General features: G+C 39.9%; 4 protein-coding genes across 4 annotated transcripts in view; 3 read left to right on the forward strand and 1 right to left on the reverse strand.

Annotated features, from left to right (window-relative positions):
* LOC106821218 (multidrug resistance protein 1-like) overlaps positions 1-3038 on the forward strand; it is a 23552-nt gene extending 20514 nt beyond the window's left edge. Inside the window, exons 21-26 of the mRNA XM_014825926.1 lie at positions 325-528; positions 841-987; positions 1333-1450; positions 1788-1880; positions 2553-2668; positions 2889-3038. Of these exons, the coding sequence (XP_014681412.1) occupies positions 325-528; positions 841-987; positions 1333-1450; positions 1788-1880; positions 2553-2668; positions 2889-3038 (828 nt within the window). The remainder of the gene's footprint in view (positions 1-324; positions 529-840; positions 988-1332; positions 1451-1787; positions 1881-2552; positions 2669-2888) is intronic.
* A 25-nt stretch (positions 3039-3063) lies between these two features.
* On the reverse strand, positions 3064-6059 carry LOC106821228. Its single transcript, XM_014825940.1, has 4 exons — positions 5902-6059; positions 4440-5008; positions 4180-4245; positions 3064-3809 (listed from the first exon to the last, which is right to left on the reverse strand). The coding sequence occupies exons 1-4, from the start codon at positions 5966-5968 to the stop codon at positions 3651-3653; spliced, it is 861 nt and encodes a 286-aa protein (XP_014681426.1). The 5' UTR covers positions 5969-6059; the 3' UTR covers positions 3064-3650.
* Positions 6060-7400: 1341 nt separating this feature from the next.
* LOC106821236 (WD repeat-containing protein 5) lies at positions 7401-18273 on the forward strand. Its single transcript, XM_014825953.1, has 13 exons — positions 7401-7491; positions 10863-10979; positions 11517-11613; positions 11809-11882; positions 12370-12459; positions 13029-13118; positions 13354-13437; positions 13549-13604; positions 13924-13970; positions 14134-14243; positions 15272-15346; positions 15546-15633; positions 15858-18273. Exons 2-13 carry the CDS (start codon positions 10875-10877, stop codon positions 15956-15958), a joined length of 1017 nt encoding a protein of 338 aa, XP_014681439.1. The 5' UTR covers positions 7401-7491; positions 10863-10874; the 3' UTR covers positions 15959-18273.
* A 2783-nt stretch (positions 18274-21056) lies between these two features.
* On the forward strand, positions 21057-23035 carry LOC106821229. The gene is made up of 2 exons (XM_014825941.1): positions 21057-22576; positions 22801-23035. The coding sequence occupies exons 1-2, from the start codon at positions 22396-22398 to the stop codon at positions 22989-22991; spliced, it is 372 nt and encodes a 123-aa protein (XP_014681427.1). The 5' UTR covers positions 21057-22395; the 3' UTR covers positions 22992-23035.
* The last annotated feature ends 4530 nt before the right edge of the window (positions 23036-27565 follow it).

The following is a 27565-nucleotide window of genomic DNA, read 5'->3' on the forward strand; positions in this document are numbered from 1 at the left end:
AAACTTGGGCCTTTTTTCTTCCTCTATACCCTCTATGCTAGACTGACATCTAGGGAATTATTTTCTTACACATATTACACTTATGATAAACCACTATAGTCTCAGTAGCCTCAGACTTGGCAGGAAGAGATATCTAGAAAGCTTGTTCTATATATATATATATTATATTAACATTGATGATTTATTTCATTTACTAAAAAATCCAAAATTCCCGCATCCGATATTAATATTAATTAAATTCTTAATTTTCAAAAAATTAAAATTCGATCAAGTCGTAAGAACAGGAAGTGTGCATGGTTGCATTTTATGTCTTTTCTTGCATAGCTTATTGACGGCAAGGACCTGCGAACGATTAACATCAACTGGCTCCGCAGCATTATCAGCATTGTCAGTCAGGAGCCGGTGCTATTCGACAACACTATACGCAGCAACATCAATTATGGCGTGGAGGAGGAGCTGCCGATGGCTGTCATCGAAGAAGCAGCCAAGATCGCCAACATACACGACTTCATCGTCTCTCTTCCAGACGTACGTGCAGTGGCGCCACCTGAAGTGTCACCGAGAAACATTATATTATGCGATTCCGGCATTTTCAAAGATGAATAAAATGAGAGAATGAAGAAAAAATACAGAATTCAGCTAGCAACCCTGTTTGGTGTTGTGTAGTTGTAACTGTTCACAATAGGGCATAAATTTAGAAGAATAGAATAGGGAAGGCGGGAGGAAAGGAATTGCTTCATGTTGCTGCTTCACTGTCACTGCAAATCTAGTGTGGAATATATTGCACTTCCGTGCCTGTAAACTAACACGCTATCTCCTTGCTGCTGTCATCATTTTCAGCAATACAATACGATGGTGGGTGAGAAGGGCACTCAGCTGTCCGGTGGCCAGAAGCAGCGGGTTGCCATTGCTCGTGCCCTGGTGAGGAAGCCACGAATCCTCATTCTCGACGAGGCAACATCCGCTCTGGACACGGAGAGTGAGAGGGTAAGTCCACTAAGCACGTACGTGGCTCGGAAAGATCTGTCTGTCAAAGAGTATGGTTTTAGGGCATGTGTAGTGAACCCTGATTTACTTTGTTGCTTAGTTTCTTATAGTTACATAGTTGCACTTGGTACTGAGAGTGAGAGGGTAGATCCATCAAATCTGTGCTTCAGAAATATTGCCCATGATGATAATGGCATGATGATATTGCCATGATGATATTGCAGAGGGAGGGGAGAAATAATAAGCATTATGGGTTGTTTTTCAGCTATAGATAAAGAGCGAAAGCGTTCACTAGGCAAGGCAAAGCTTGGTGGCGATTTTAACCTAATCGATCACCATGGCAAGCCGCGATCCAGTAAAGACTTTCTCGGCCAGTGGATGTTACTGTATTTTGGCTTCACTCATTGCCCGGATATCTGTCCAGATGAGATTGAGAAGATGTGTGAGGTGGTAGATAAGATAGGTGCGTTGTGCATATTTAAGAATTCTTAATGGTGAAAATTTGGCAACTCATGACAGGTAACAGGAAGTATATAATATTCTTTTTGTGGAAAAACTGATCATCTAAACCTTAGGTTTGTAATTAGTAATATAAATGTTATAATGTTTTGAAGTGGTGTTAAAAATATTTTTACATGGCAATGCACAATTCCAAAGTGAGTTGGAAAAAAAGACAATGCACGAATGAGTGAGGGATAGAGATGTAGACAGGTGAGAAAAAGTAAAGAGTAAGCAATAGGAATAGAAAATGTTCATCCTCTTCTATTTCACTAACATAAAACTCCCTTGTTTTTCCACAGAGGCGATGGAGAATATACCAGGTGTTACACCACTTTTCATAACAGTAGATCCAGATAGGGATGATGTGGCAACTGTGAAGCAATATGTTGAAGGTAATAACAAGCAAGTTAATTGTATCTTTCATAAGAGGTGGGGCGATACAGGTAACTCGCGATATATGACGCGTATCAGGATACGATACATACTGAGATACTTTCAAGAGAAACTACCTAGCAAAGTATATACTTAACTTGTTCTTTACCCATCATGAATGCTTACAAATCAGTATCAGTTAGTAAACAACTGCTATTGAACTGCAAATTGTGTCATGCTTTGTTTGTTTTCTGACGAAACTATGTTACCAAATGATATAATTTTATTCAGTAGAGTATTGATCATGACATGTGTGTCACAAATAGTCAAACGTATCGATACATATATCATCAAGATTTGTATTGCAATACAACTATATATTAATAAACCGTCCCACCCCTGTTTATCATAGTAGATGAATTTAGTATATTAGGATGAAGAAACAAGTTTCTAAAAGTTATGAAAATATTGTTTTACACAACAAAAGAACTAAAAACATATCCCTTATTTGATTGAATAATTTCATCGGATCTCTATGGCTCACATGCTAATAAAGTTTATCTCAGTTAGATCCATCAGTTCGATTTTTAACTTAATTTGGATCTAACTGAGATAAACTTTATTAGCATATCCCTTATTCTTTTTGTATCATTATATTTGCTGAAATGTATAATCGGTACATCATTTTACAGAGTTTTCTCCAAAACTACTTGGTTTGACTGGGTCAAAAGAACAGCTGCAAGAGGTGTGCCGTGCGTATAGAGTGTATTACAGTGCAGGACCACGAGATGATGACGATGACTACATTGTAAGCACTTATATAAGTAATGCCTGCAAATGAATTCATCTTACACATTCCTATTCTTATGATATGTGTGCATTCCTGTGTCGTTATAATATATGTGTACGTGTAACATTTGAGCTTTGTATATGATTTTCTAATGGTGACAAAAATTGTCCAAACAAACCCACAAACAGCAAGCAAAATTTGTGGCACTACTTGCTAATGGCTTCTCTTGGGTGTTTAGGTGGATCATACAATCATCATGTATTTCATAAATCCGGATGGGGAGTTCCTCGACTACTACGGGCAGAACAAGACCGCTGATGAGGTTGTCAGCAGTATCAGCGTACACATGGTGAAGCATCAGAACTCCAAGAAGCTGCTTAGCTGGTGAATACAAAAGACCGATTGTTTTTTTGGAAAGTGAACTGCCAGTTAGGTCTTTTAGTGAGAAATTCTTTAAGAAGGCATGGCAAATAACGGGGTAAAATAGCGCCCGAGTGACGAGGTATTGCTGTGTAGATGAAGTGAACTTGGTACCATTGTCGCCAGTGATCGAAAATGTAGGTAGCAATAATATCTAGTTGACCTCGGGAAAAAATCCAACTCATTCCAGATAAGTGCAGATATAATACAAAAGTGTCACATTCTTAATTAATACTTTGGATTAGAACAAAAAGTATTTTCTGATTAGTAATAGATGAAGTAACTGGCAACAAATGTAAGGCATGTTTTACTATTGTTGAGCAGCATTATTAAAAAATTGTAAATTCGAATGAAATATTAAAAAACTGTTTCAATTTGTTCACGCAGTGTTCGTGTGTTAGATACAGCACACACGCATGCACACGCACGCCCACACAACAGGTGTAAGTACAGCTTGCATTTGCAAAAATACAATAAACAAAATAATTTATAGCAACTTAATTCATTTTTTTATTTTTTCTCGAGTTCACAAATATTTAATTCAAATTATACCCCACTTGTAAATGAGCTGACCGTTTCATCACTCGTACGACTGCACTGGAGGCTTAGGTATGACTTGAAAGCCTGGTGGCATCCGCAACCGTTTCCCCTTCACAGGGTTATTCTGCCAGTAGACGACATCATTGTACTTGTTCAGTGTGGATTTCACATGTTGCTCTGCATCAAACTCCTCTGCCCCCTGTAAGTAAATATACATTGTAACTGGCTGTGATAATACAGCAAATAATAAAACGTTAAATAATTTCAAAGTGAATCTTTTCCCATGTTAGTGACTTGTGTTACAATTTATTAAAACTATCCTTATTACCATAAGGTTGAATTTTTTTTAAATAAAATTTGTGAATTTCTGAACCCCGAGTGTATATATAATCTTGATTACTGCAATGCAGAATTGGGGGTGCTACTACTGTTTGCGATTTCTCACTTCTGGCTGAATTACCTTTGATGACATTGACAATATTCGTTTAGAAAATGGTTCACAAATATGCAGTATATAACAGAAAATAGGCTGTATCACATAAACACTCGTAAGCATATTTATAACTTACATGTAGCACCAATGCTAGTTCTTTCTGCAAGGCTTTCTCTTTTCTCTTTATTCGCTTCTGCTTCACCTGTTGACATGAATAAATATGTATTAAAATCATTCATAACCTCGACTTTGTTGGTAGCTGAGGTATGGACACATCAGAAATGCTATAACTCGTAAAGTTTGAATGCGCAATGTTCAGTAAACCAAATTGCTTTTCTCGAGCTGCTTCTATGGTCCATCCAAAAAATACCAGTGCAACTGTAATGACAGACGCACCCTTCGGTAGGCAAATCGCATCTTCTTCTTCAGCTTCTTCAGTTTATGCTTGTTCATTTTTGAACGCCTAATCTTTATCATCCCGCACGGCATCTTGCCCTTGGCGATAATCTCCTCCACCGGCAGCCTCTGCGGCATCTCTAGTGACACGTCCGAACGAACGGGCTCCACCTTTTCCTCAGTTGCAACACCAGGCACCTCCTTCTCAGTCACCTCTGCGCCAGGCACAGTGTATATTATTGGCACGACTGTCTTAGGTGCTGTCGGACATTCATACTTAAATTGTGATGTTTCTCCGTAGCAGCGCAGTTTAGTAGTCCCACGTGTTGCTACAAAGGTGCTTGTAGGCATTTCAACTTGTCCATAATATAATGGCAGTTTGTGCAATCGTGCTGCCTTGTCGTTCTTGCCCACTAACAGGGAACTAAATGTCTCGGAGAGTTCTGCGACAGTAGTATCAAGGACTTTACATTTCGACCTTTCACTGGAGCTTTCTTCAATTGCTGTGATACCATAGACAACACCTGGGAACCGACTCACTTGGCTCTTACTCTGTGACGAAACAGTACCTAAAAATACATATTTATAGTACTTTAGCTTATTAATATTAGTTATACATTTTACAATAGCACTTTTACGAGTGGCGCTGCCTGTTACACTGTCACTGGTTACAGAAAAATCTGTATCTCCGAAGGAATACATTACACCTCAAAATATATACGTACAAGTATAATAATGTATCATGCAGTAATTACCAATGCATCGTATGACATAACTGATAAACTAAGTCATAACCAATAAATAGTGATCTGGAAATTTTATAATCTGATGCTATTCTAATCTAGGGTTCAATAGGGGGCCACAACCAAAATACGGTGAACTTTTGTACGATGTTTTTACGCTGTGGCTATATGCCTGGCAGCCGGGCATGGTCTTCGATTTCCTAAATGCCCGGCAGTTCCTAACCCTAACCCTTGTTTACTTGAGATAACGCTGAAAATTAAAAACTGCCGGGCATTTAGGAAATCGAAGACCGTGCCCGGCAGCCGTCAGATATATGCCGGCTGCCGGCATATAGCCACTCTGATGTTTTAAATGTTTCTGACCATGTAATATTAAAACTCTAAGATTAAGAAATATCGGCCCTAGTCTAGAAGACATACAATGATACATATGTCCCACAATACCCTACTTCATGTCTACGACTACAATACAATACACAATGGCCGGGTCATGTCTTCTAGACTAGCTCCGAAATATCTACTAGTACTAATCTAGCTTTATTAATTGACATTGACAATTCACTAGGCCTATTAATCACGACACTAGGCCTAAAGTATATTGACATTGTTTTGATTATTTTTCACACGCACTGACTGACTCATGACCGATTGATTGAGTTCGACTGTCTACAGTCTAGTTCAACTGACGTCGTTAATTTTAAGAAGCTATTATTAATTACCTATTCCAGAAATAACAACGTGGCGAAAATATGAAGAACTGCTCGATCGCGTTAAACAGGGTAACATGTTTCAAGGTTGAAATACATCAACAAGCACTACACTATAGAAACATCGGCGAAGACAGCATGAACGTGTGTGCTCGTTACAGCACTCAGATTCAACATGGCTGAAGTCGCTGAACGCACACAGGCACACGCACGCACGCACGCACGCACGCCAGGGGCGTAGCTACGAGGAGGCCTGGGGGGGGGGCACGTGCCCCCCATAAATTTTCTGTGCCCCCCTCAGGTACCCCCCTCTGAAAATTCATGCTTGATAAAAAAAATTGAATTAAAAACAATGCCGTTAGAACAGTATAATACAAAGAAAAGTTATATATTGTGCCCCCCCACGAAAATGTAAGGCCCCCCCAGTCCCCCCTCGCTGAAAAATCCTAGCTACGCCACTGACGCACGCACGCACGCGCACACACACGTGCGCGCACACACACACACACACACACACACACACACACACACACACACACACACGCACACACACACACACACACATATATATATATATATCAGAAGTAGATAATAGGAAACTATTCTACTACCGGTATTCCCTATTTCCCTACTATTCCTATCTACTTCTGATATATATATATATAATTATTATATATGAGGAGGGGGTCAGGAGGTTGTCTTCCTCTCGCCTCCCTCCCCTCTCCTCCCACCTCCCTCCCTCAACACCTCCAGGATCCTTTATATTTTGCATTTTCTTTTTTTGAATGTCACAATTAGTATCTCCATGGTTTCTCTGACAGTTTGCGTAATAATGTATTAATCCTGTACAATGTATTTTCTCATGTATTTATTTCTCGTGCTATGGATTTCTTTTATTTTTCTCTACTTATAGTATATACCGGTACTCTCTCTCTTTCTCGCTCTTTCTCTCTCTCTCTCTCTCTCTCTCTCTCTCTCTCTCTCTCTCTCTCTCTCTTTTTGTCTTTCTCTTTTTGTCAATCCTCCCGCCCACTGGCCTCCCCACTCCTTCCCCTCCAGCTTGCCGTCCTCTTTTCTCCTGTCTCTCGCCCCATCCTCTCCCGTCTCCCGTCCCCCCTCTCCCGTACCCCCGCCCCCTGTAACCCCTCATCTATATGTATATCTATAATATAATATAATATATATGGATGTGGGGCCATAGATAACACATATACATTGATAAAAATGTGGGCGAGCGGGCGCGCGCGTGCGTGCGTGCGTGCGTGCGCGTGCGTGCGCGTGCGTGCGTGCGTGCGTGTGTGTGTATGTGTGTGTGTGTGTGTGTGTGTGCGTGTGTGTGTGTGTGTGTGCGCGCTCGTGTGTGTGTGTGCGTGTGTGTGTACTACATGTGTGCGTGCGTTCGTGTGTATTATAGACTGTAGTTGAGGCATAGATATCTGACTGTAGTTGGGCCGTCTAAATTGATATCGTCAACGTGTACTGAATCCTAATCGTTATAGATGGCGCTGTGACTCACGCCTAAAAACGATGGTAAATTCTATAACTACAAGTAACAAGGAGAAGATTCATTTGTTATTAATGTTTTGGTGTCTGAGAGCTTATGTGAGTATGAGGAATAACGCAGTTTGCAAATTCGTTTGTTTATTCAATTTATTTAGTGATAACGTGATGTCGCGTATGCTATTAGTATTATATCCGCGCTTCTCAAATTGATCTGAACAGTGAACAGTTACAGTGCAAGTTGAAATGGACTAGTCAGTAGGCCTAGCCTACAGACTACAGTACTCAGTAGTCAGTAGGCCCATTACTACTACTAGTAGTACTACTAGTACTACTACTACTAGTACTACACCGTACACGCTCTACAGTACACTCACACTTAGCCCGACCAGGCTGTGTGACTAACGAGTAACGTCAATATTATTATGAATATATACACAGTCTGACATCCATCCATTGCCATTGGATAATCTTGTACCTGTACAAAAACTGCCGAACAATTACGTATCGACGTGGATATTCGTCCGAGCATCGTACACCTGTTTGTATGCGCTATTCGTCTGAGCAGTTGTTGGGCATGCGCTGTTCATGTTGCATGCCGCAGGCGCACCTCACGAGCGCCGTAGGTAGGAAGTTTGAAGGTGGGTCTAGTTTTTAATTTTTAAATCTAGACGCTCTAAAATGCTATTTACTCTTTCGATTTTTGATTATTTTATGCCCTTTAGGCTGGGGGCCTGTAGCGTTTTGCTACGGCAGCCCTACAGCTGTGACGCCCCTGCATACATGCGTTGCGTATGTGGTTATACACCATAGATAGTGTTTGGTACTATCACTCGCGTATATATACGAAACCGAGAGTATAATAAGAGAACCGAGTCGTTTTATAGTTAGTGTTAGGGTTAGTGCTGGGGTTAGGATTAGGGTTAGGGTTAGAGAGTAGGCGTGTTTAGGGAGTAGGCGCCTCCCTAAACTAGCATTATATTACATTTATGTAATGCAACATGAACAGCGCATGCGCTACAACTGCTCGGACGAATAGCTCATACGAACAGGTGTCCGATGCTCGGACGAATATCCACGTCCATTACGTATATCTCAAATAAAATAATCATCTAAGTATTTCTGCCTTGTTTTGTAACAAGTATAACCTTCACGTTATAAGTTATAGTATTCCAGCATTGTTATTAAAACTAATAGTAATACCTCAGTTCGCTGTGCACAGTGTAATTTTCAAGAGCCGAACCTAAATTTCACTTTAACCGCCATGTTTACACTGCGCATGCGTTTCGATTGGAAAACCCGAAACGACCCATAGCTGCCCATGTGTTTTTTTTACATTTCGGGTGACGTCACGCATGTACACAACAACATTTGAAAACGAAACGCAAGTACTTGAAGTAGTGCTAGCACTTTGAGGAATAAATGCATAAATACATGGTTTAAAGTTGTGGAAAGTGTTCAAAAAGCTAGGTGATATGTCCATGTACATAAATAAGTGTTAAAAAGCCCGATCATTTTGCGTTTTGTGAGCCATTTTTCGTGGAAGCATTGGGGGACAGGTGCAGTTACGAAACCTGGCATAAAATGTTCTATAGCCATGAGGCAACTGTACGCGGGCTATAGTACTAGAGCTAACTCGCACTGTAATGTGTACAGTAGTCTAGCAAGTATAGAATGAGATGGAAACGATTCAAACTAGATACAACTATTACAACTACAAGTTAATGTAACCTAAAAGAGTAGGTTGTATGTAAATTGTAATACTCCTACTCCGTTTGGTTATATTGTTGTATCTAGATACAAACCATTGGTCGATGTGTAACACTAACACTAACAGTACCCTCGTCGTCTCGAAGGTGATGATTGACTTATGAGTAGTATTTACGATATCATCTTAATGTTACTGTTGTTACTTACCTCCTTAGCTCCTGTAATCTGTAATTGTAACTGTAATAGTAATCTGTTTTGCCAATCCTAATTGCCATTGCCACATTAACAATAAGTTTAAGTCAATATTTGGGGATTTCATATTTTTAAAATTATGAACTAGAAACTAGTATTTCATGTTAGACATTTGATATTATATGTGAATCATCGTCAACCCAATATCTGGGCACCTGAAAGAAACGTAAACGGGATTGCATAAGGTTGCTACGGATTCGTAAAGATTGTATAACTTGGTTCAGATGATAATGTTTTGCCGCTAACTGATATATTACTTGAAACAAAGACTCAGAACATGTAATCTGCTACGAATGATGCAGTTGTCTTTTACAGTGGCATAAAATCCAAATGCCTTTCATCTATTTGGTTACGTCAATCTGTCACTCTGACAATTACTCAACGGTATACCTTTAAGTTATATCAAAAAATTGTGTGAAATCACAGTTTAATATCAGATACGCAGCGCGGATATTTGCTAGTTTATTCGTAAAGTTTGAATTGTGAAATTTGTACAATACCTTGTAATTTACCACTGCATTATTGCCATTTGTACAAAATGCTACTACATAGAATACCTCACTTCAATGTGGCCCTTTATAACATAATAGTCATGAATGCTGTTCAAAATAAAACCAGTACCACCCCCAGATTGCATAATTTGGGTTTGTATGTGTTTCACTTATTATGGTGAAATCTATAGCTATAAAAGCTATCTATATTAGAAATTATATGGAAGATTGGATTCTAAATTTTTGGTTATTAAAAAGATTTGTTAATTCTTCAGGTATTTAGAATAGATTGGAATTTAATCGTGTTTAAAATATTATTTATTATTACCTTCGCCAAGGGGTTGGCATGAGGTTATGTTTTCACCGGCGTGTGTTTGTTGGTTTGTGGGTTTGTGCGTTGGTTTGTTTGTGTACAGCCTAACTGAAAAAGTTATGGACGGATTGTCATAAAATTTTCAGGATAGGTCAGAAATGGGGTAACTTAGAATTGATTACATTTTGCTGGTGATCCGGATCCAATTAATTAAATAATAAAATTTTCAGGATAGGTCAGAAATGGGGTAACTTAGAATTGATTAAATTTTGGTGGATCCAATTAATTATTTAATTAATTAATTAATTAATAAAATTTTTCACAGTGACAGAATTGAGCTGCCTTGGCCGAGGTCTGCGCTCTCCGAGTGCTCTAGTTATATATATTTTAAGTCTTTAATACTTCAGTACATAATGTTTAAAAAGAAAGTCACCTCAATAGTCACACACTAGATGCGAAACATACAATTGTGTAATTGATAATCTAATGAAATTTAGAAACATGGATGAAATAAATATGTAACTGTTTGATGAATGATGGTAGCCAACCCTAACCCTAGCCTGCAAATATGGATAACAGTGGAGTGTCTTCACTTAGATTACAGCAACAGAATACCTGCAGATATTCACTTATCTATGTTATTTACACCATGCAGTTATGCCCTAGATACAACATGCGTTTGGAACTTACATGTGTGTTTTGTACAGAAACCTTGAGGAATGAGCAATCTCACATTGAAACAAGAGACAGATGACAAGCCAGCATCAATGCTCGGCTCTGCAACGACACCCACGACACCTTCAGCTGTAGCCATCAGTAAGGTGGTGAGTATGTTAACACACACTGCCAGCAACCAATGAACAGGGTTCGTAGCGGGTCTTCCAAAGTCTTATAAGTACTTATTTTGCCAAAAATAAAATAAGGGCCCTTATTAGTACTTATTTTTGGTGAAATCTTAGAAAAGTGCTTAATAGTCCTTATTTTTTAATTGTTTTATAAACTGTTCTCGACTTAGAGTAAGAATTGTTGTATATATAATACGGAATAATTAAATCTGCTGTGCAATTGTGTATATAAATATTATTAGTGTACTTTAATAGTCGGTGATCTATCAGAAATCGCGTAAAAAAGTTCTTTTTTTGGCCTCCAGAAAGTGTCTTATAAGTCCTTATTTCAACGTGTGTCTTACTACTATGAACCCTGATGAAGATGGCTATCGGGCTTATAAATACATCCACTGTATTACATCTGATAATTGTTACATTAAATTGCATGTGATGTGATTGAGACATGCTGCTCAAATGCATACATGTGTGTGCATTATAAGGTATGAATTAATAATGTCTTCCGAATAATTTCAGAAACCCAACTACACATTGAAGTTCACTCTAGCTGGTCACACAAAGGCTGTATCTGCAGTCAAGTTTAGTCCCGATGGACAATGGCTAGCCAGCTCATGTGAGTGCATGCTTGAGTATATATAGTATTATATACCCTAGGACATAGTTAAATACTTGATTAGGTAGCATGTCAACTGATGCATGTATAAGTATAAGGTACAAATATAAAAGTAGCTAGGTGTGGTTGGTCATCATTTGTTATTTTGTTTGTGTGTACCAATCATCAATGTTAGATATTTGTTTGTTATTTCAGCTGCTGATAAATTGATTAAGATATGGGGTGCCTACGACGGCAAGTTTGAGAAGACGATTTCTGGACACAAGCTTGTAGGTTTGATTTACATCACAAGTCTATATTACTTAATTCTGCTTAAAGCATTGTTGTGCCAGATTGCAGCATTGTTACGATCCAGAGTCCAAAGGCAGAGGAATAGATGAGGAATCTCGGGGAATATAGAAAGTGTATTGCCAATTTACGTCCAATGTATTTTGCATAGACTAGTCAAGATTATTTGGACGTCTGTTTAACTGTAATTATTCTGCCTGTTTAGTCCGAGCATATAAAGTTGCATGCAGTCATGTCCATGTGTAGGGTGAATATCTATGAGTAGTGTTGAGAGGCCATCTATAATAAATAATGAAAAGAAAACCTGCTATTCCTCCTGCTTATTTTTCACACAAATTAAAGATGTTTCTATCACACTCACACACCTCATTAATTCATATTTCCTTATATTTTGGGGACCAAATCTTACTTGACACCCTAATCATGTTATGGTGTGTCGTCATTACTAAACGTGTGTTTTTGTTATAGGGTATATCGGATGTTGCTTGGTCAAGCGACAGCAAATTTCTCTGCAGTGCATCAGACGACAAAACACTGAAGATCTGGGACCTGGCAACTGTGAGTATTGCAGCCACCGGACGTAAGCCGTTGGTCGAAAACCAGCTACATGGAAAATAAACTGTTCGTGGATAACTTGAGATGGGGATGTGTGTAAATGATACAAATCCACTTACACTTGCTTATTCGATTCCATGTTATAGCATATATGTCATATATAATATATATTATATAGCATATATAATGGAAAATATGGCTGCTAAACATTTCTGTAGTTTGTTGTAACTATGTAGAACTGTATATTGCAGATGTAGAAGATGCTGCTATGTTTGTCTTAAACTCAACTATATTTTTTGTTTCTAATGAGAGTAGTTTTATGTTTTAACGTTTGAGTTCTATTATTTACTTAGCACAGGTCAAATGGGCAGGCAATACAAATGTAGCAAATATTAAAATACTGAAAATGTTATTGTTTTATCACGATATGGTGGTGATAGTAGTAATACTAGTAAACTGTGATTGAGACTATCTGAAAGATATGGGAATTAGGCCTATGTCAGCTTTAAGGATATAATTAATTGTTGTTGACTAGCTTGTTGGATTAATCAGAGTGTAACTTTGCTTTATAGGGTAAATGCTTGAAGACCCTAAAAGGACACAGCAATTATGTGTTTTGCTGCAACTTCAATCCACAAGGAAATTTAATAGTTTCTGGATCAGTACGTATGTTACTGTGTTACTTGTACTAGAGTACAGAAGTACTGAAGTCAGACTACTGTAATATATAAACTTGTTCGACTATTTGTATTGTGTTGTGCCACACTATGCTATTAAGAAATTAGGTAGAATGTTGTTGCAATAAGTTGCATGTATTATTTCATGGCTGGCCTGACTGTGACTGTAGCTACTCCAAGGTACAACGTCTAGTATGCGCATTGTTGGTTTCTCTTGTAGTTTGACGAGAGTGTGCGAATCTGGGATGTGAAGACAGGCAAATGTTTGAAGACTTTACCAGCCCACTCTGACCCCGTTTCTGCTGTGAGTATTATTTCCTATAAAAACCTTCTGAGCAATGAGAAACTTTGAAACGTCTAGTGGTCCTTCTACATTTTAACTTAATAATATTCTAAATGGAACTTTTCCTTACAGGTACATTTCAACAGGGATGGCTCACTAATTGTATCTAGCAGCTATGATGGGCTTTGGTATGTTTAGCTACTTTTGTTCTTTAGTATGGATAATTGGATCAATCAGTCAAAAAATTTACATTCCAAAACCTTTCTTTTCAATATCAAATAGCCTCATAACCGCAGTATAACATTTTTATAGGCTTTTCCAGACTGATGTTAACACCCACTGAAATTTCCAAACTTTAGTTGTCTTATTAATATGTTTTTACGATACTGCATTTTATTCTATAACTTCATTTTATAAGTCACCTATAAAAACACGTTTCCAACGTAAGCTTGGAAGTACCCTCACATTGAAATTTGTTTTATTATCTTTGATCTCTTTTTCTTTCAGTCGGATCTGGGATACCGCATCGGGGCAGTGTTTAAAAACCCTGATTGGTAATTTGAACAATGTTGCAGTAGATATGTTGTGACTTTTATCTCGTCATTAATCGAAATTCAAGCTTAACGGCATATTAGGAAGTACACCTGGCAACTTATCTCAGAAGAGTGATTGTATTGCACTTGCCAGTACTGATTGGTGGCTTGATTCTTATAATAGATGATGACAATCCACCGGTTTCCTTTGTCAAGTTTTCTCCCAATGGCAAGTACATCCTAGCAGCGACACTGGATAGCACACTAAAACTGTGGGACTACAGCAAGGGAAAGGTAAGAAGGAATTGCATTTGTTTGATATTTGTGCTTTTATTTGTTGTAAAGTAAGTAAGTAAAAACTTTATTTAACGACGGTAAAACATGTTAGGTACAGACACAATAAATTGGCGCGGACCTATCTTCCACATGGCCGTCTCACAGCAACAGAACGGTTAAATATTAAATAAATACACAATATGTTGAAATACTTTGACTAAAATTGTACGGGGTAAGTAGAGCACAATGGGCCCTATTGATAGGGCAAGATTTTCTTTAGACGGACTTTAAAAGAAGAAATGGTGGGGGCATCTCGAACGTCAAGAGGTAAATTATTCCATTCAGATGCCGCAGCGCACCGAAAAGTTTTCGTAGCATTTCAGTGCGTGCACGGGGCGGATACAAACGCGCTTCATCTGCACACACACTACGCGTCCGTCTAGAGCTCACTTCATGTTTAAAAGTAAAAAAACCGTCAAGATAGGCAGGTGCCTGCTTACGTAAAATTTTGTAAGTTAAAAGAGATCGATGGTAATAAAAACGTTGGCGAACAGTCATAAAACCTAGCTGCGAAAAGATTTCTTTAGTGCGGGCGTCTGAAGGTCTACGAATGTTAAGAATTAACCGCGCAAAACGTTTCTGCAGGTTAAAAACTTTGTCAATATAACTCTTCGCGGCATTTCCCCACACAACAATACCATAATCATGTTGTATGCACATTTGCAGATTTCTTGATAAATATAGATTTCAAATTATTTTAATTTGCAACAAATTATTTCTGAGCACTTGGTTAAGGGTGCCTACAAATCTTTACTTATTTTTGAAGTCGGATAACTTCCCGCCATGATTGTAAACAGTGAAAATGAAAACCACACCCACTAAACTCTAATAGTTATGTGATTTAATGTCAGATGCCTTAAATATTAAACATTTTACTAAGGTTACAGAGTAGATGAACTGGTTTATTGCCACGCCCATATCACACGATGTTGTACCGTTATTGATCATGTGGCATTAATTTCGGTGTTGTTCCCTTCACGTTTCAGTGTTTGAAAACATACAGTGGACACAAGAATGAGAAGTATTGTATATTCGCCAACTTCTCAGTGACAGGAGGAAAGGTAAGAGTCGTGTTAATTTTTTGGGTGTCCGCCATACATCCTATTAATTCCCTTTATGTATAACTACCTAAAGTTGATACAGGGCTGCTTTGTAATTTTAACTAATATCATGTCAGAAGTGCAATATCTGGAATTGTATTTTCTTAATAATTACGATACATGACAGCACCAGCTGAATATACTTGCTCGCATTTTGTAGTGGATAGTTTCTGGATCGGAGGACAATATGGTCTACATTTGGAATCTGCAAACAAAGGAGGTTGTACAAAAGCTCGAAGGGCATACAGGTACGCAACTTTGATTTAAGCATCTTTATATATTCTGTTATGAAGAAGCCTGTCAAGAATAATCATTGAATCTTGTTTCCGTGTTGCACTAGTTAATTGTATAGAATTGCTCTCGATTTTTGAGAAATCGAGTACGTTATCGGTCATCAATCGTGAATGAACAATGAAATGAATGTATTTGTGTTATTTTTATTTATTATTTATTTTATCTCTCTCGTTTGTAGATGTCGTTCTGTGCACATCCTGCCATCCAACAGAAAACATCATTGCCTCTGCTGCTCTGGAAAACGACAAGACAATAAAGCTGTGGAGGAGCGATACTTGACCTGTGTGATTCCGATTTTATCCACTAGGTGGCGTGCTCCATTGCAAGTGCTTAGGAATATTGGAATCACCATCAACCCGTGCGCTGGGAACCATGCAGACCGAATGTACCACAATTAGCACGTTATGTCTATCACCTGAATTGAATTGACTTTATGTGCTAAAAAAGCATTGGTTTCTTTCTGAGTGAGTAAATCGTGAAGCGTATAGCCTCATAGAGGAGGTACGTTTGTGTTCGGTGTTTAACATTGGTGGCATGATTCATGAGTGTATTAAGCACAGGATTTCGTGTCAAGCATTGTAAAAAGTTAACTGCTATTTTATCACGAGTTTAGAACTTCTATTACACGGTTAGTTTTAGGCTAGAATGAGTAATACACCTGCTAGATATAGATTATGCAAAGTACTTTTTTTAAAAACTTTTTCAAAGTTTTTTGAAGAAATACTGTAATATCATACACGATGTACAAGAACGACGTGTAGTTCCGAGGCAAAATCCCCTCCTTGTGTATTGGTGCACATGGGTGACTATTTTAGATGTTCAGAATGTTAGGAAATCGGCATTTTCACTCTCACAGCGAGTAACTTGAATATTGAGTCTTCCATCTTCGAAAAGAGATTGTGCATTTAAAAGGAGATGGAGACCACACCCTTGTATCATCCTTCACGTGCTTGTTGTGTGTAAAACTAATGGAGCGGCTTTAGAGATTGAAACTTGTATGTAATCATGTATTGCAAAATCTCTCCCAATTATGCATCCTCTGTTAGCTACAAGAATGAGCGTGAGTGCTGCATGAAGGTCACAATATGTACGTCACGCTTACAGACAGTGCAAGCAATCCACGCATATCATTGTGTCCAGTAGAGAGGGAAAGCAAGGTGGACAGACAAAGCCACGTCAGAGTGACAAATGTTTGTCAAGAAAGAACAGTATGCAGCATAGCATTATATCACAGCATGGTATCATGTCATAGAGTAGCGTTATGTCACAGCATGTCAGTACGTCACAGTGTAGCATTATGTCACGGAATAGTGTTACATCATAGCATAGCATTATGACACAGCGTAACATTACATCACAGCATGGCGTCGCAGCGGTGTTGTGTTGCGGCGTAGCATTACGATGCATTGTAGCATTATGTCGCAGTACGGCTGTAAGTCATCATGCCATGTTATACCACAGAGTAACCTTAAAACGTCAGTCTGGTATGTGAAAAGAGGGGAGCCGTGTAAATTGTGCTACGTTACCACTCAAGAAATTCTGTATGATGCCGCGAATGTGAGAGCAAATATTGTAAATTACTAAATCTCATTGGTGTACAGTGAAGTGCTGTAAAGTTGAACTAATAGCTATAACATGGGAGATTTCTGACGCTGTCTGCCGTACATTTAAAAGCGAGTATCTCACTCGTGCGACCTGGTATCAGCAAAAGCGCTTCGACAATTGTTACGTTGTTGAATTGCCGTGAACTGCTTAAGGAAATTGTCGCTGCTTTAGTCTGGTAAATCTATTATCGACTTGTTGGTTGTTTTTTATCGTCTCTCCTACATGTATATTGGCTTTCGACTGCTGGGGAAATCGGGGATGCACTAGTGTTTTATAGATTGGCTTTATGTTATTATGGCTCCGTTATAATTATATGCAATTGCATTTTGTTTGGGGGGGGCACGTGTTGATTTTCGGGCCGGTTTTTCAGAATGCATTCCAATTTGTGTCGTCAGAAGTAAGTCTGCACAGTCGCTAGTTTTCAGCGTACCCTATGTACGAGCTACACACAAGTGCGGCGAGCAGGTGAAATACCACAAACCATGTCTTTAGCACAGCTATATAGTTGACGCGACCAGTGTATGGGAGCTGTGTCATTATTGTGCGGTGGTGCTGACAATGAGGTTTGTGTGGTGGGGTGTATAATGTTCAATTTGCTACGCGCGAGTTGGCATTAAGTAAAATTTAAGAAATTTAATTAATTAATGAAAAATTTCAAAAAATAAACTGGATTCCAAATCTAAACGTTCGTCGATCGGATTCATCGTTGTGTTATTGATAGGTTCTCTTGCTTACTATAATGTTACCCAAGATGTGCATGAATGAGGTTTCAATTCTTACCATTTCAACATTCTCTCGTAATGGCTGCATTTTCTGCGACATTTTTCCCATTCTAAAACCGATATCAATACTCTTAGATCCAAAAAGTATCAGAGAAAATATTTTTGCCATACATCCTCAAAAATTATAGATCCGATGTGTACCTTTTCTACGAGTTTCTGATAATGCCGGAATAAAATCTAGGTGTATTCTGTAATATAATAAGACAATTTTGTTCATCTGTATTATTACCTGTAGTATATATGTATATATATTCAAGGACGTTTAAGGGCTGTGGGGACCCTGTATGTATATACATATATATATATATATATATATATACAGGGTCCCCACCGCCCCTAAAAGTCATTAATTTATGTCTAATGTCCTGGAAGTTTAAATTTTTGGTCTAAAATAATAAAATCTTCCTTGCTGGTTATCTGACTGACCCTATCCCAAGTCTTCGATGAAAATGTCTCTGCCTCTCTCGCGCGCACGCTCTCACCATCGCCCGCGCTCTGTGTCTCTGCCTCTCTCGCGCGCACGCTCTCACCATCGCCCGCGCTCTGTGTCTCTGCCTCTCGCTCTTGTCCTGCCTCTATCTATCTTTCGCTCTCGCCCTCCCTCTCTCTCTTTCTCTCTCTTTCTCAGCCCCTCTTCTCTCCGTCATCTCGCTCTCACGCGCGCTCTCACCATCGCCCCTCCATCTGTCTCTGCCTCTCTCGCTTCACCTATATCTCTCTCTCTCACTCGTCCTCTCTTTCGCACGCGTTCTCTCTCTCTTTATCTATCTTTCAGTCGCTCTCGCCTTCTCTCTTTCTCTAATTCTCACTTTCACCGCGGTGGCGTCGGCTGGGACTTCGTAAGCTGCAGATAGATATGCTAGACACGTCGACACTAGCCGACAAAAGAACATCATTTATTGCGCAAATAAAGTACTGCTCTCTCCTCCTCCCAGCTCTCCCACCTTCTCTCTACCTCACCCCTCTCTCTCCCTACTATCTACCTCACTCCTCCCTCTCCCTTCTCTCCTCTCTACCTCACTCCTCCCTCTCCCTACTCTTTACCTTTCCCTCCCTCTCCCGTCTCTCCTCTCTACCTCCCTCCTCCATCTCCCTTCTCTCCTTTCTATATCACTCCTCCTTCTTCCTGTGTTGTACCCTTACGAAACATTTGCATTTTGTCATAAGAAAACAAGAAAAGAGAAGGCGAGAGAGTGGGATAGGGAAAACAGAGTGACTGTAAATTATAGCCGTAGGAATATATCCTCATTTTGGGCTTTGGTGAAGGTGAAAGTTGTGACTAAAAATGCATATATAGTTTATTTATGAACCTAGAGATGGCGCTTTTACAACTTTCTAAAATGGCGTCAATTTCGTTATGTTTCAGTGAATGTAATAATTGTTTTGACCAATTACTAGCTGTATTATACTCGGTATGAAAAATGGAGATACTTTAAACATTCCATAGTTACGAGGTAAGCTTTCTCCATAGTCCTATGATATTAGTTGGTTATTAGTAATAAGTTAGCATTAGTAATACTAATAGCATATCTGGATCTGGATTAGCTCTAGTACTATAGCCTGCGGCAGCGATCCGCGGGCTATAGTACTAGAGCTAGATCTGGATAGTTTACTGCGTAGCCCACGGTTACGTGGATAATAACGCAGGGGACTTGTCACTTGACGTGATGCGGCCATGATGACGAGGCTCACCGAGGTTTGACACTTTGTGCTGGTTATTCAGCTGCTGGTGACCTGTATGCTAGGGTTTTAAGCGGGGACGTTACTGAACCTTGGTGACACATGGAAATTCAAGATGAGACTTTCCTTAACCCGCACTCCGCAGTGTGTCTGAAGAGTGAAGTTCTATTGACTGTGATTAGCATTAAGTTGTGTAAAATAACAGCTGACACTTCTTTATCGACCAACAAGTACACACATTATGTGTAGACACATAAAGTTGAGAGAGAAGAGAAAGCACAAGAGAAACAGCGAGAGTGAGAGAGATAGAAACAGAGAGAGGGAGAGAGAGAGAGAGAGAGAGAAACGGAGAGCGAGAGAGAGAGAAAGACAAGCAGAAGGCAGAAATACAGAGGGAGATGGAGCATGATAAAGTAGATGAAAGAGAGGTAGCAGAGATTGATACAGCGAAAAAAGGGAGTTAGAGAACAGGGAGGTAGGGCATGAATAAGAGAAAACTGAGAGTGCAAGAGAGAAGCAGCGATAACGGGAAGCGGCATGTGTAAGTCGGGACGATAAGCTACGCTCTTTACTAATCCACTTCTGTGATTTACAGGCTGCGCCATGTACAGACAATCTCACATGTGACGGGTGCTACTATAAGGAATACAACTGGAGAGACATCTTGGTACAACGGTAGACAGCAGAGATGGGCACACAGTAGTGGGGTGTGCTGGTACTTGTTCGTCGCAGTCGGAGCTAAGCTGATATTGTTGTCACGTAATTCAACACCGGAATACGCATAATAAATACAACACTGCTGGGAAGGAGAGACACAGTCAAAGAAGTACTGCTATATATAGAAGATAATTAATAACCAAGAAGCCTCGAACACCAGCATCTTTCTCCAGCAAAGTAACACCAGGTGTCCCAAACAGAAGGAAGCAGTGTATAGCCAATGCGGCCATACCAGTGCTGCTGCATCACACCTACATCTTCTCCTAGGCTGTACGTGCAAACGTACGCTTTGCACAGCCGCTGCACGTGCGGATTCGTACCCCCGGGTATACGCCATCTGTCGCAACCCTCACTCCATATACTGTCTCTTTGGTACACGTATATGTAGCAGGATTCGGGTAGGAGTACGTGCACAGATATGTAGTGATGCACTGGCCCCCTACTACAGTATGGCCAGCAGCGTATAACCATACGTCAGGGTATTAGCCAGGAATGAGTATTGTGGAGTGCAGAAAAAATATTTGGGAGTGCAATTTTTACAATGTACACACTACACAGCTAGACTAAATATTTTAGGCCGTGTACACATTTAGGTAGTGCTACACATTTTTGGCCGGGCAGTTTCAAAACTGACCGTGCAAATCACGACTGCACGGCTCGCTGGCTAATATGTTGCCATACGTAGATAATAGCAACTCTGTACCTTAGGTAGTGACGCACCAGCCTCGGATGCGGGCACCGCCTCTACATTAAGCATTAATAGAGGGCTAGCAGCATCGTGTCAATCACCAGCGCGTGGCCTCAGACGACAGTCACCATCGCGGACTTCCTCCCTTTAGGAATCAAGTTCAGAGGGTGGGTCAGGATCGGTTTACGTTCGCATGTGCCAGGGGGGTGAGACAACACCTTGGCTGGTCAGAGCATGGGAAATCACACCTCCCCCCTCCCAAGAGCGTGGGAGTTAGGGTTGGGGTGTCCGGCTCGCAGGTTTACCCTGGCACAATCGCATAGGTTGAATGACGTCGTCGACGCTAGGGCGAGCGCGATACGTAGGGCGTGCGTAGCTACAAGGGTATATACAGTGTACGGATATATATAAATACGTGTGTGATATATAACGGTTATATATGTACAATCTACGTACTTCAATACAATCTACAATCTTATACATGCTGCCATGTTTTGGGACTAAATTTGGAGAGAGTTGGTCACTCCCATGGCGTCGCACTCACGCGACTCGTGTGGGCTGTTGCTCGGCTCCGCGAGTCTGCGCGCTTACGGGGGCGGGCCGTTCTGGCGTGCGCAATCATCCCCGGCCGCACGCGCAAACGTACGCATGTCGCAGCCGGGCGCGCGCAGGGCTCTCCTCACACATAATGTGGCAACAATATACTCAGGTGTTTGTGTCTATATGTTGTTAACCGTGCGGAAAATGCGGTTGCGCGGTTTAGTTTGAGTTTCGCGCGCCGGGGACTTTGGCACCTACGAGACGTTAACTAGTTATGGAGACAGCGTCATCGCCGTGCAAGAACCACCTGGGAAGAGCAGTGGCCAAGTGTGTGGTGCTCATGACTTCAGGCTGAACAGTCTGATTCCACCTTGATCACTTCTCTTGTGCCCATGAGCAACGCATTTTATCCCAGTTTGCTTGGAGAAGGGAGTGACTTTGTCACTAGTGAGGAGATAAGCTTCCTCTGCCGCCCCTAGCTACAGGTTGTCCTTAGGCAAGGTATAGCACCTGTTTAGCCTCCCGTACCAGGGTTACGGTGAAGATGCCTAATATAGTGGAGATGGACTGAACACAGCATTGACCATAACAAAATTGGAGGGAAGGAGAAACATAGCTAAAGGAGTGCTGCTCTACTAGATAATCCACATCAAAGACGGTAAATATCTTGCTCCAGCTAAATATCTGCTAGTGACCCAAGGAAGATGGAGAAGAAGAAGAAGAAGAAGAAGATTAACAAAAAGAATGAAAAAAATGAAAAAGAAGAAGGAAACGCCGCTGACGACAACGAAGAAAAAGAAGAAGAAGAAGAAATAGACTATGATGACGATGTGGGCAACAACCAAGATGATGACTTCAACAATGAAGAGAAATGTCTGATCATAGGTAACTTTAGTCTTTACAGTTTTTTTTTTAGTTTTTTTTTTTAGTTATTACAGCACAAGCAAATCTAATTCAGTCAATTGCAGTATGTATAGATATAAACGTGCTTGTGTTAAATTCAGTGATCAATATAAGACATTATCTGGTTGGCAGAACCAAACTTAACAATTTTCACCAATTTCAACCAACTATACATGGTCTGTCACTTTGAAGGTATCTGTTTTCAGATGGAAGAGGGATAATTGGTGCCAGAGTGTTGAGTCATGAGGCTGGTATTGGAGCAAGATGTTTTTTCCTCCATTCAAACACCATGCATGCTTATCATTTAGACCAGCAATACACAGTGAGTAGTTTCTGTCCATGTCTTAGAGAAGAGCGTGTCTTGTGGGCATGTATCAGAGTAAAGAGCAGCATATAGTGAGAGTGTTTGATAGAGGGTGAGGAATAGCTGGTGTATACATATGTGTGCGTGTGTGCATGCATGTATGCGTACGTGCATTCATGCATGTGCGTGTGTGTCTAGATAGAAAGAGAGAGAGAGAGAGAGAGAGAGAGAGAGAGAGAGAGAGAGAGAGAGAGAGAAAAAGAGAGACAGAGTGGATGGAGATTTTTTGTCATTATCAAAATTTTCTATTTTATAGTTTTAATAAATTAATTTGGTCTGTCTGAACTGTTATAGTTGGGATCGGACATAAGAAGTTAGAGCTGTCATTAATATGAAAATATTTTGATTCTATTATCAAAATGGTGTTTTCCGATATTTCGATCCGATTCGTATAGTATAAATATAATGTTTCAATTCCTTTCTGGCATGTATGGTAGCTTTTGCTGTAATTTTGAACTTAAATTAGTACACTTGACGCTACATTGCATGGGACCAATGTTTTCCCTGCTAGGAATGCAACGCCTAGTTTAAGCAACTAAAAAGAAAGAACACACCTAAAGAGTTAAACCTATATATTTATATTGCAACGTGAATAAAATGAAATAGAACGAACAGAATGTGACAGAATGACTCCACGTCTACTCAATCCACCAGGAAGCTCAGTAAAGCTAGCTCATCCATAAACTAAAGATACAGCACCACTAGTCGGTAGTCCATCTTAGGAAGTTAGGTCACAATATGTCTCCTCCGAAGCAGCGCTATGCTTCTATGCTTTGTATAGTTATAGTGTAAAGAGAAACTAATATGTTGGCATTGTCAGGCACCAAACTCTCGCTCCCCAGGTTAAAAACACCACCTGCAGTAGAGAATTTCCTCTCATATTTCAGCAGAATAACCTATATGAGGTGTAAGGTAACAACACTACAGCAAAACGGTTTTTTACTAATAATATTTTACTGTATCGGGTCGCTATTCTGGAATTCTTTTTGATATCGATATCGCATGCAAATACATCACGATACATCGATGACAGTCCTAATAGAAATGTAAATTATATGAAATATCCATAAATGAGTTGACTGATATGATCCGTTATAATGCCTCCTAACAGGTTACTCGTTAACTTAATCACCTATACAGTTAGGCTTAGATACAAATATCCGGATATCTTTTTAGATATTTAGAAGTTTTCGGGATATTTAGAAAAATTCTGGATATTTAGAAAAATTCTGGATATTAAATATTAATTTCCTCAAATATTAAGGATTTGTAAGGATGAGTTTGTCTTTTTCTGTATAAATTTTTTTAAATTACAGTATTTGTTTTTTACATTTTTTTAATAAATTTTATATAATATGACATATTCTGCTATTGCGCTTTTTCGCACAAATAATATGTCGTTATAAAGACATTACGGTTGACAATTAACTCGAGATATTTAGAAGAAGATTTGGGGGATGTTTAGAAAAACAATTGTAGTATTGATACGAGATTTTTTGAATATACCGGAAGGATATTAGGCCATTTTTCGAGAATATTGTGTGATATTAAGCCATTATCCCAGTATATCTTACACTATGTAATAATCCTCGCACTCATATCATTTACACTTTTCGTCCTTACTGTTGTTTAAGAAGACAGGAGGGCAGGAAACGCGGGAACAAGGAATCATGGAGCCAGGACGCTAGGACAAGGAACAGGACTTACATAACTCACTTCTGCTGAGAGAGCTTGACAACTGCCCCGACCACGGTCACACACGCCGAGCTAATGAGCACACCAAATCATCAGTTAAAAGGACATTTGTGAAGACTATAGACACTCATCACGCTACGGGAGGCGTGAGTGCATTGAAATCGTAGAGAGCGAGGACTGTTATGTGCATGATTGGCATCTACGTTAATAGTGACAAATGTTTGTTACCGATCTGGCATCGTTGTTAATCGAAGTCGCAGAGTACTGTTTTCATGAGTTGCGTTTTAGAACATCAGTAGCTTTCAATTGTCGAAAGTTATTTTGACTAGACATTATATGACAAAGAATAGGAATTGTGTTGCATTTAACATTTTTTATAAATGTTAGCCGGCCAATTCACTCGCTTCAAATTCAACTCTATATTGTTGTAAGTAGGGACCTAGCGTAATTTGCAAGCACAAATGTCAGCGTAAATATTGGTAGTTATAATTTGCACGCAAACTCGCCACTAGATGCAGTTGTTGGCCATTAGTGAAGTGATTCACTGTGACCAATCGGTCGTAGATTTGAAGCAAATTGATTCGTTTCATGTTAACATTATTTTTTGTAGCGTGTATTTGCAAATGATGTGTGGAATGTAGATAAATTTTTCTAGGTAGTTAGTTTGTTTCAGAATGGATGATTGGCAGAAGATCGCGCGAGACATGACGTGAGTGTAACAGGGGGTACGTGAAGGGGAGGGGGAGGGTGGAGTGGGCACAGGGAGGGGGGGAAGGTCGGTGGGATAGGGGCAGGGGGGAAGGAGGGTCAAGGTGGTGGGGCGGGAGAGGGGAGGGGGAGAGTTAGGATTAAGAAGGAGAGCCTGCATTGGGGCAGCATAGGTTAGCGTTAGCTTAGAATAACTAGGTAGGCTCTAGAAATATAACGCTCTCATGGTGTTAATAGTTGCTAGACTAAGCTCTGAGTGAGATGAGTGTGACACAAGAAGGGAGAGAAGCGAGTGTCATGCAGTGAGGACGAGCGGAGAGTGACAGCGTGCGCTGGAAAGCTGTGTACGAGTCTGGCGAGAGACACGCGCGCGAGAAGGGAGAGAGAGATAGACGTGGCGGAGTAGGCTAGACAGAGAGATAGTTAGATAGACCGAGGAGTTATATGCAAATAATAAATGCTATTATTTTGTAAATAAAGCTTTTATTTTCTAACGAAATTTACGTTTTAAATGATTTAAAGTTGAGTAATTACAAATGTTATGCTAAATCTAGCTATTTCTTGCATTTTCTTATTCTTCTCTCGACTCTTGAACGTCATGACACCTGAACACACAGTTATATGCTAAACACTAAGTCTAGCTTTGCGAAGTTATGCGAATTATGAAAAGAATGCATCAACGAATAATATGCTTGACTGACTATTGGTATGAACAAATATACGATTGACTGACTATTGATATGAACAAATATACGATTGACTGACTATTGATATGAACTAATATACGATTGACTGACTATTGATATGAACAAATGTACGATTGACTGACTATTGGTATGAACAAATATACGATTGACTGACTATTGATATGAACTAAGTCTAAGAATAAGTATAACATTATGGACAAGTCGTTGCTGTTGTCGGTGAAGGTCCGCAGGGGGGCGCCACGATCGCAGAGAAGACTAGCACATTGTAGAAGGTTCGTCTGTCAGCCGCGTGTACCTAGGAGGAAGATTAGAACCGAGTTAAGATCAATGTATTCTACTATAAACCGAACAATATTCAACAAATAATCATGTTAAAATAAACTTGTTGGTATATACGGGATATCGTAATGAATCTTTCTCTAAATAGAGCATTAATTACCTTACATTATTGCCATGATTTTACACGTGTGGTGAATGCTTCGAATAAAGAATGTCGGTGGGATGGGGGCAGGATGGGGTATTGGTTAAAGTGGAAAGGCGTAGCAGGTGCATGGGGTCTAATAATATAGCAGGGAGCTAGGTGATGAATTATATATTTTCGAGAAAGTTTTGTTGGAAGACAAATTATTTAGCCAAAGTTGAAATTTATATGGCATTCTCTAGTGAATTCTGACCATTAAATCAGAGCAAAGCGACCTTTCTTATCAGGTTCTCCCGTTACCTGCACATGTGTGTATGTGGGGGGGATGATCAAGAGGAAAACGGAGTTAACATTACCATCTTTCAACGTTACGGGTTAGGGACCACTTAACGTTACGGGTTCAAGAAAATAAACCACATGTAGGCATCATGCATGGATTAGGCTGAATGGTTTATTTTCTATTATTCATCGGCATTTATATTTACATTGACATTAATTTACTTACATCAACTTTCAAAATTTTCCTATTTGCATTTGATAATTGTATACATTTTTTATCATCCAAATTTCAGGGGGCACCGGCCACCTTCTCCTACCTCCCCCACCTTCGAGGCCATGGCCATGACAATAACGATAAGGACTATATTCTCTACCCGAAAAACCCGCGCCTCAAATACAGCAGCTTCCCCTGTCTGTAAATCTCATATAAGAGACAAATATGAACAGTACGCCTAGCTAACCGCTGAACAAGATCAAAGCTATATTTATTTTTCACGTTTATAACTGCGTTCGTGCGTACATAAGCACGGGTGTGTTTAGGTGCGTGCGCGGGCGCGTACGAACGTGTCTGTGTGTATACGTGTGCTTGCGTGTGCGTTCGTACATGTGTACGCCTGTGCGTGTGCGCGTACGTTTGTATGTGTGTTCGTGCATGTGTGGCTGCGTGGTATGTGTGCATGTTTGAGTGTACATGCATGAGCGTGCGTGCGTGCGTGCGCGCGTGTGTATGTATGTATGTGAATGTCGGGGTGAATGTGTGACTCCGTGCATGTGTGTGCGCGTGCGTGTGTATGTAT

The sequence above is a fragment of the Priapulus caudatus genome, unplaced genomic scaffold (assembly GCF_000485595.1).
Source record: "Priapulus caudatus unplaced genomic scaffold, Priapulus_caudatus-5.0.1 Scaffold64, whole genome shotgun sequence".
NCBI lineage: Eukaryota > Metazoa > Priapulida > Priapulimorpha > Priapulimorphida > Priapulidae > Priapulus > Priapulus caudatus.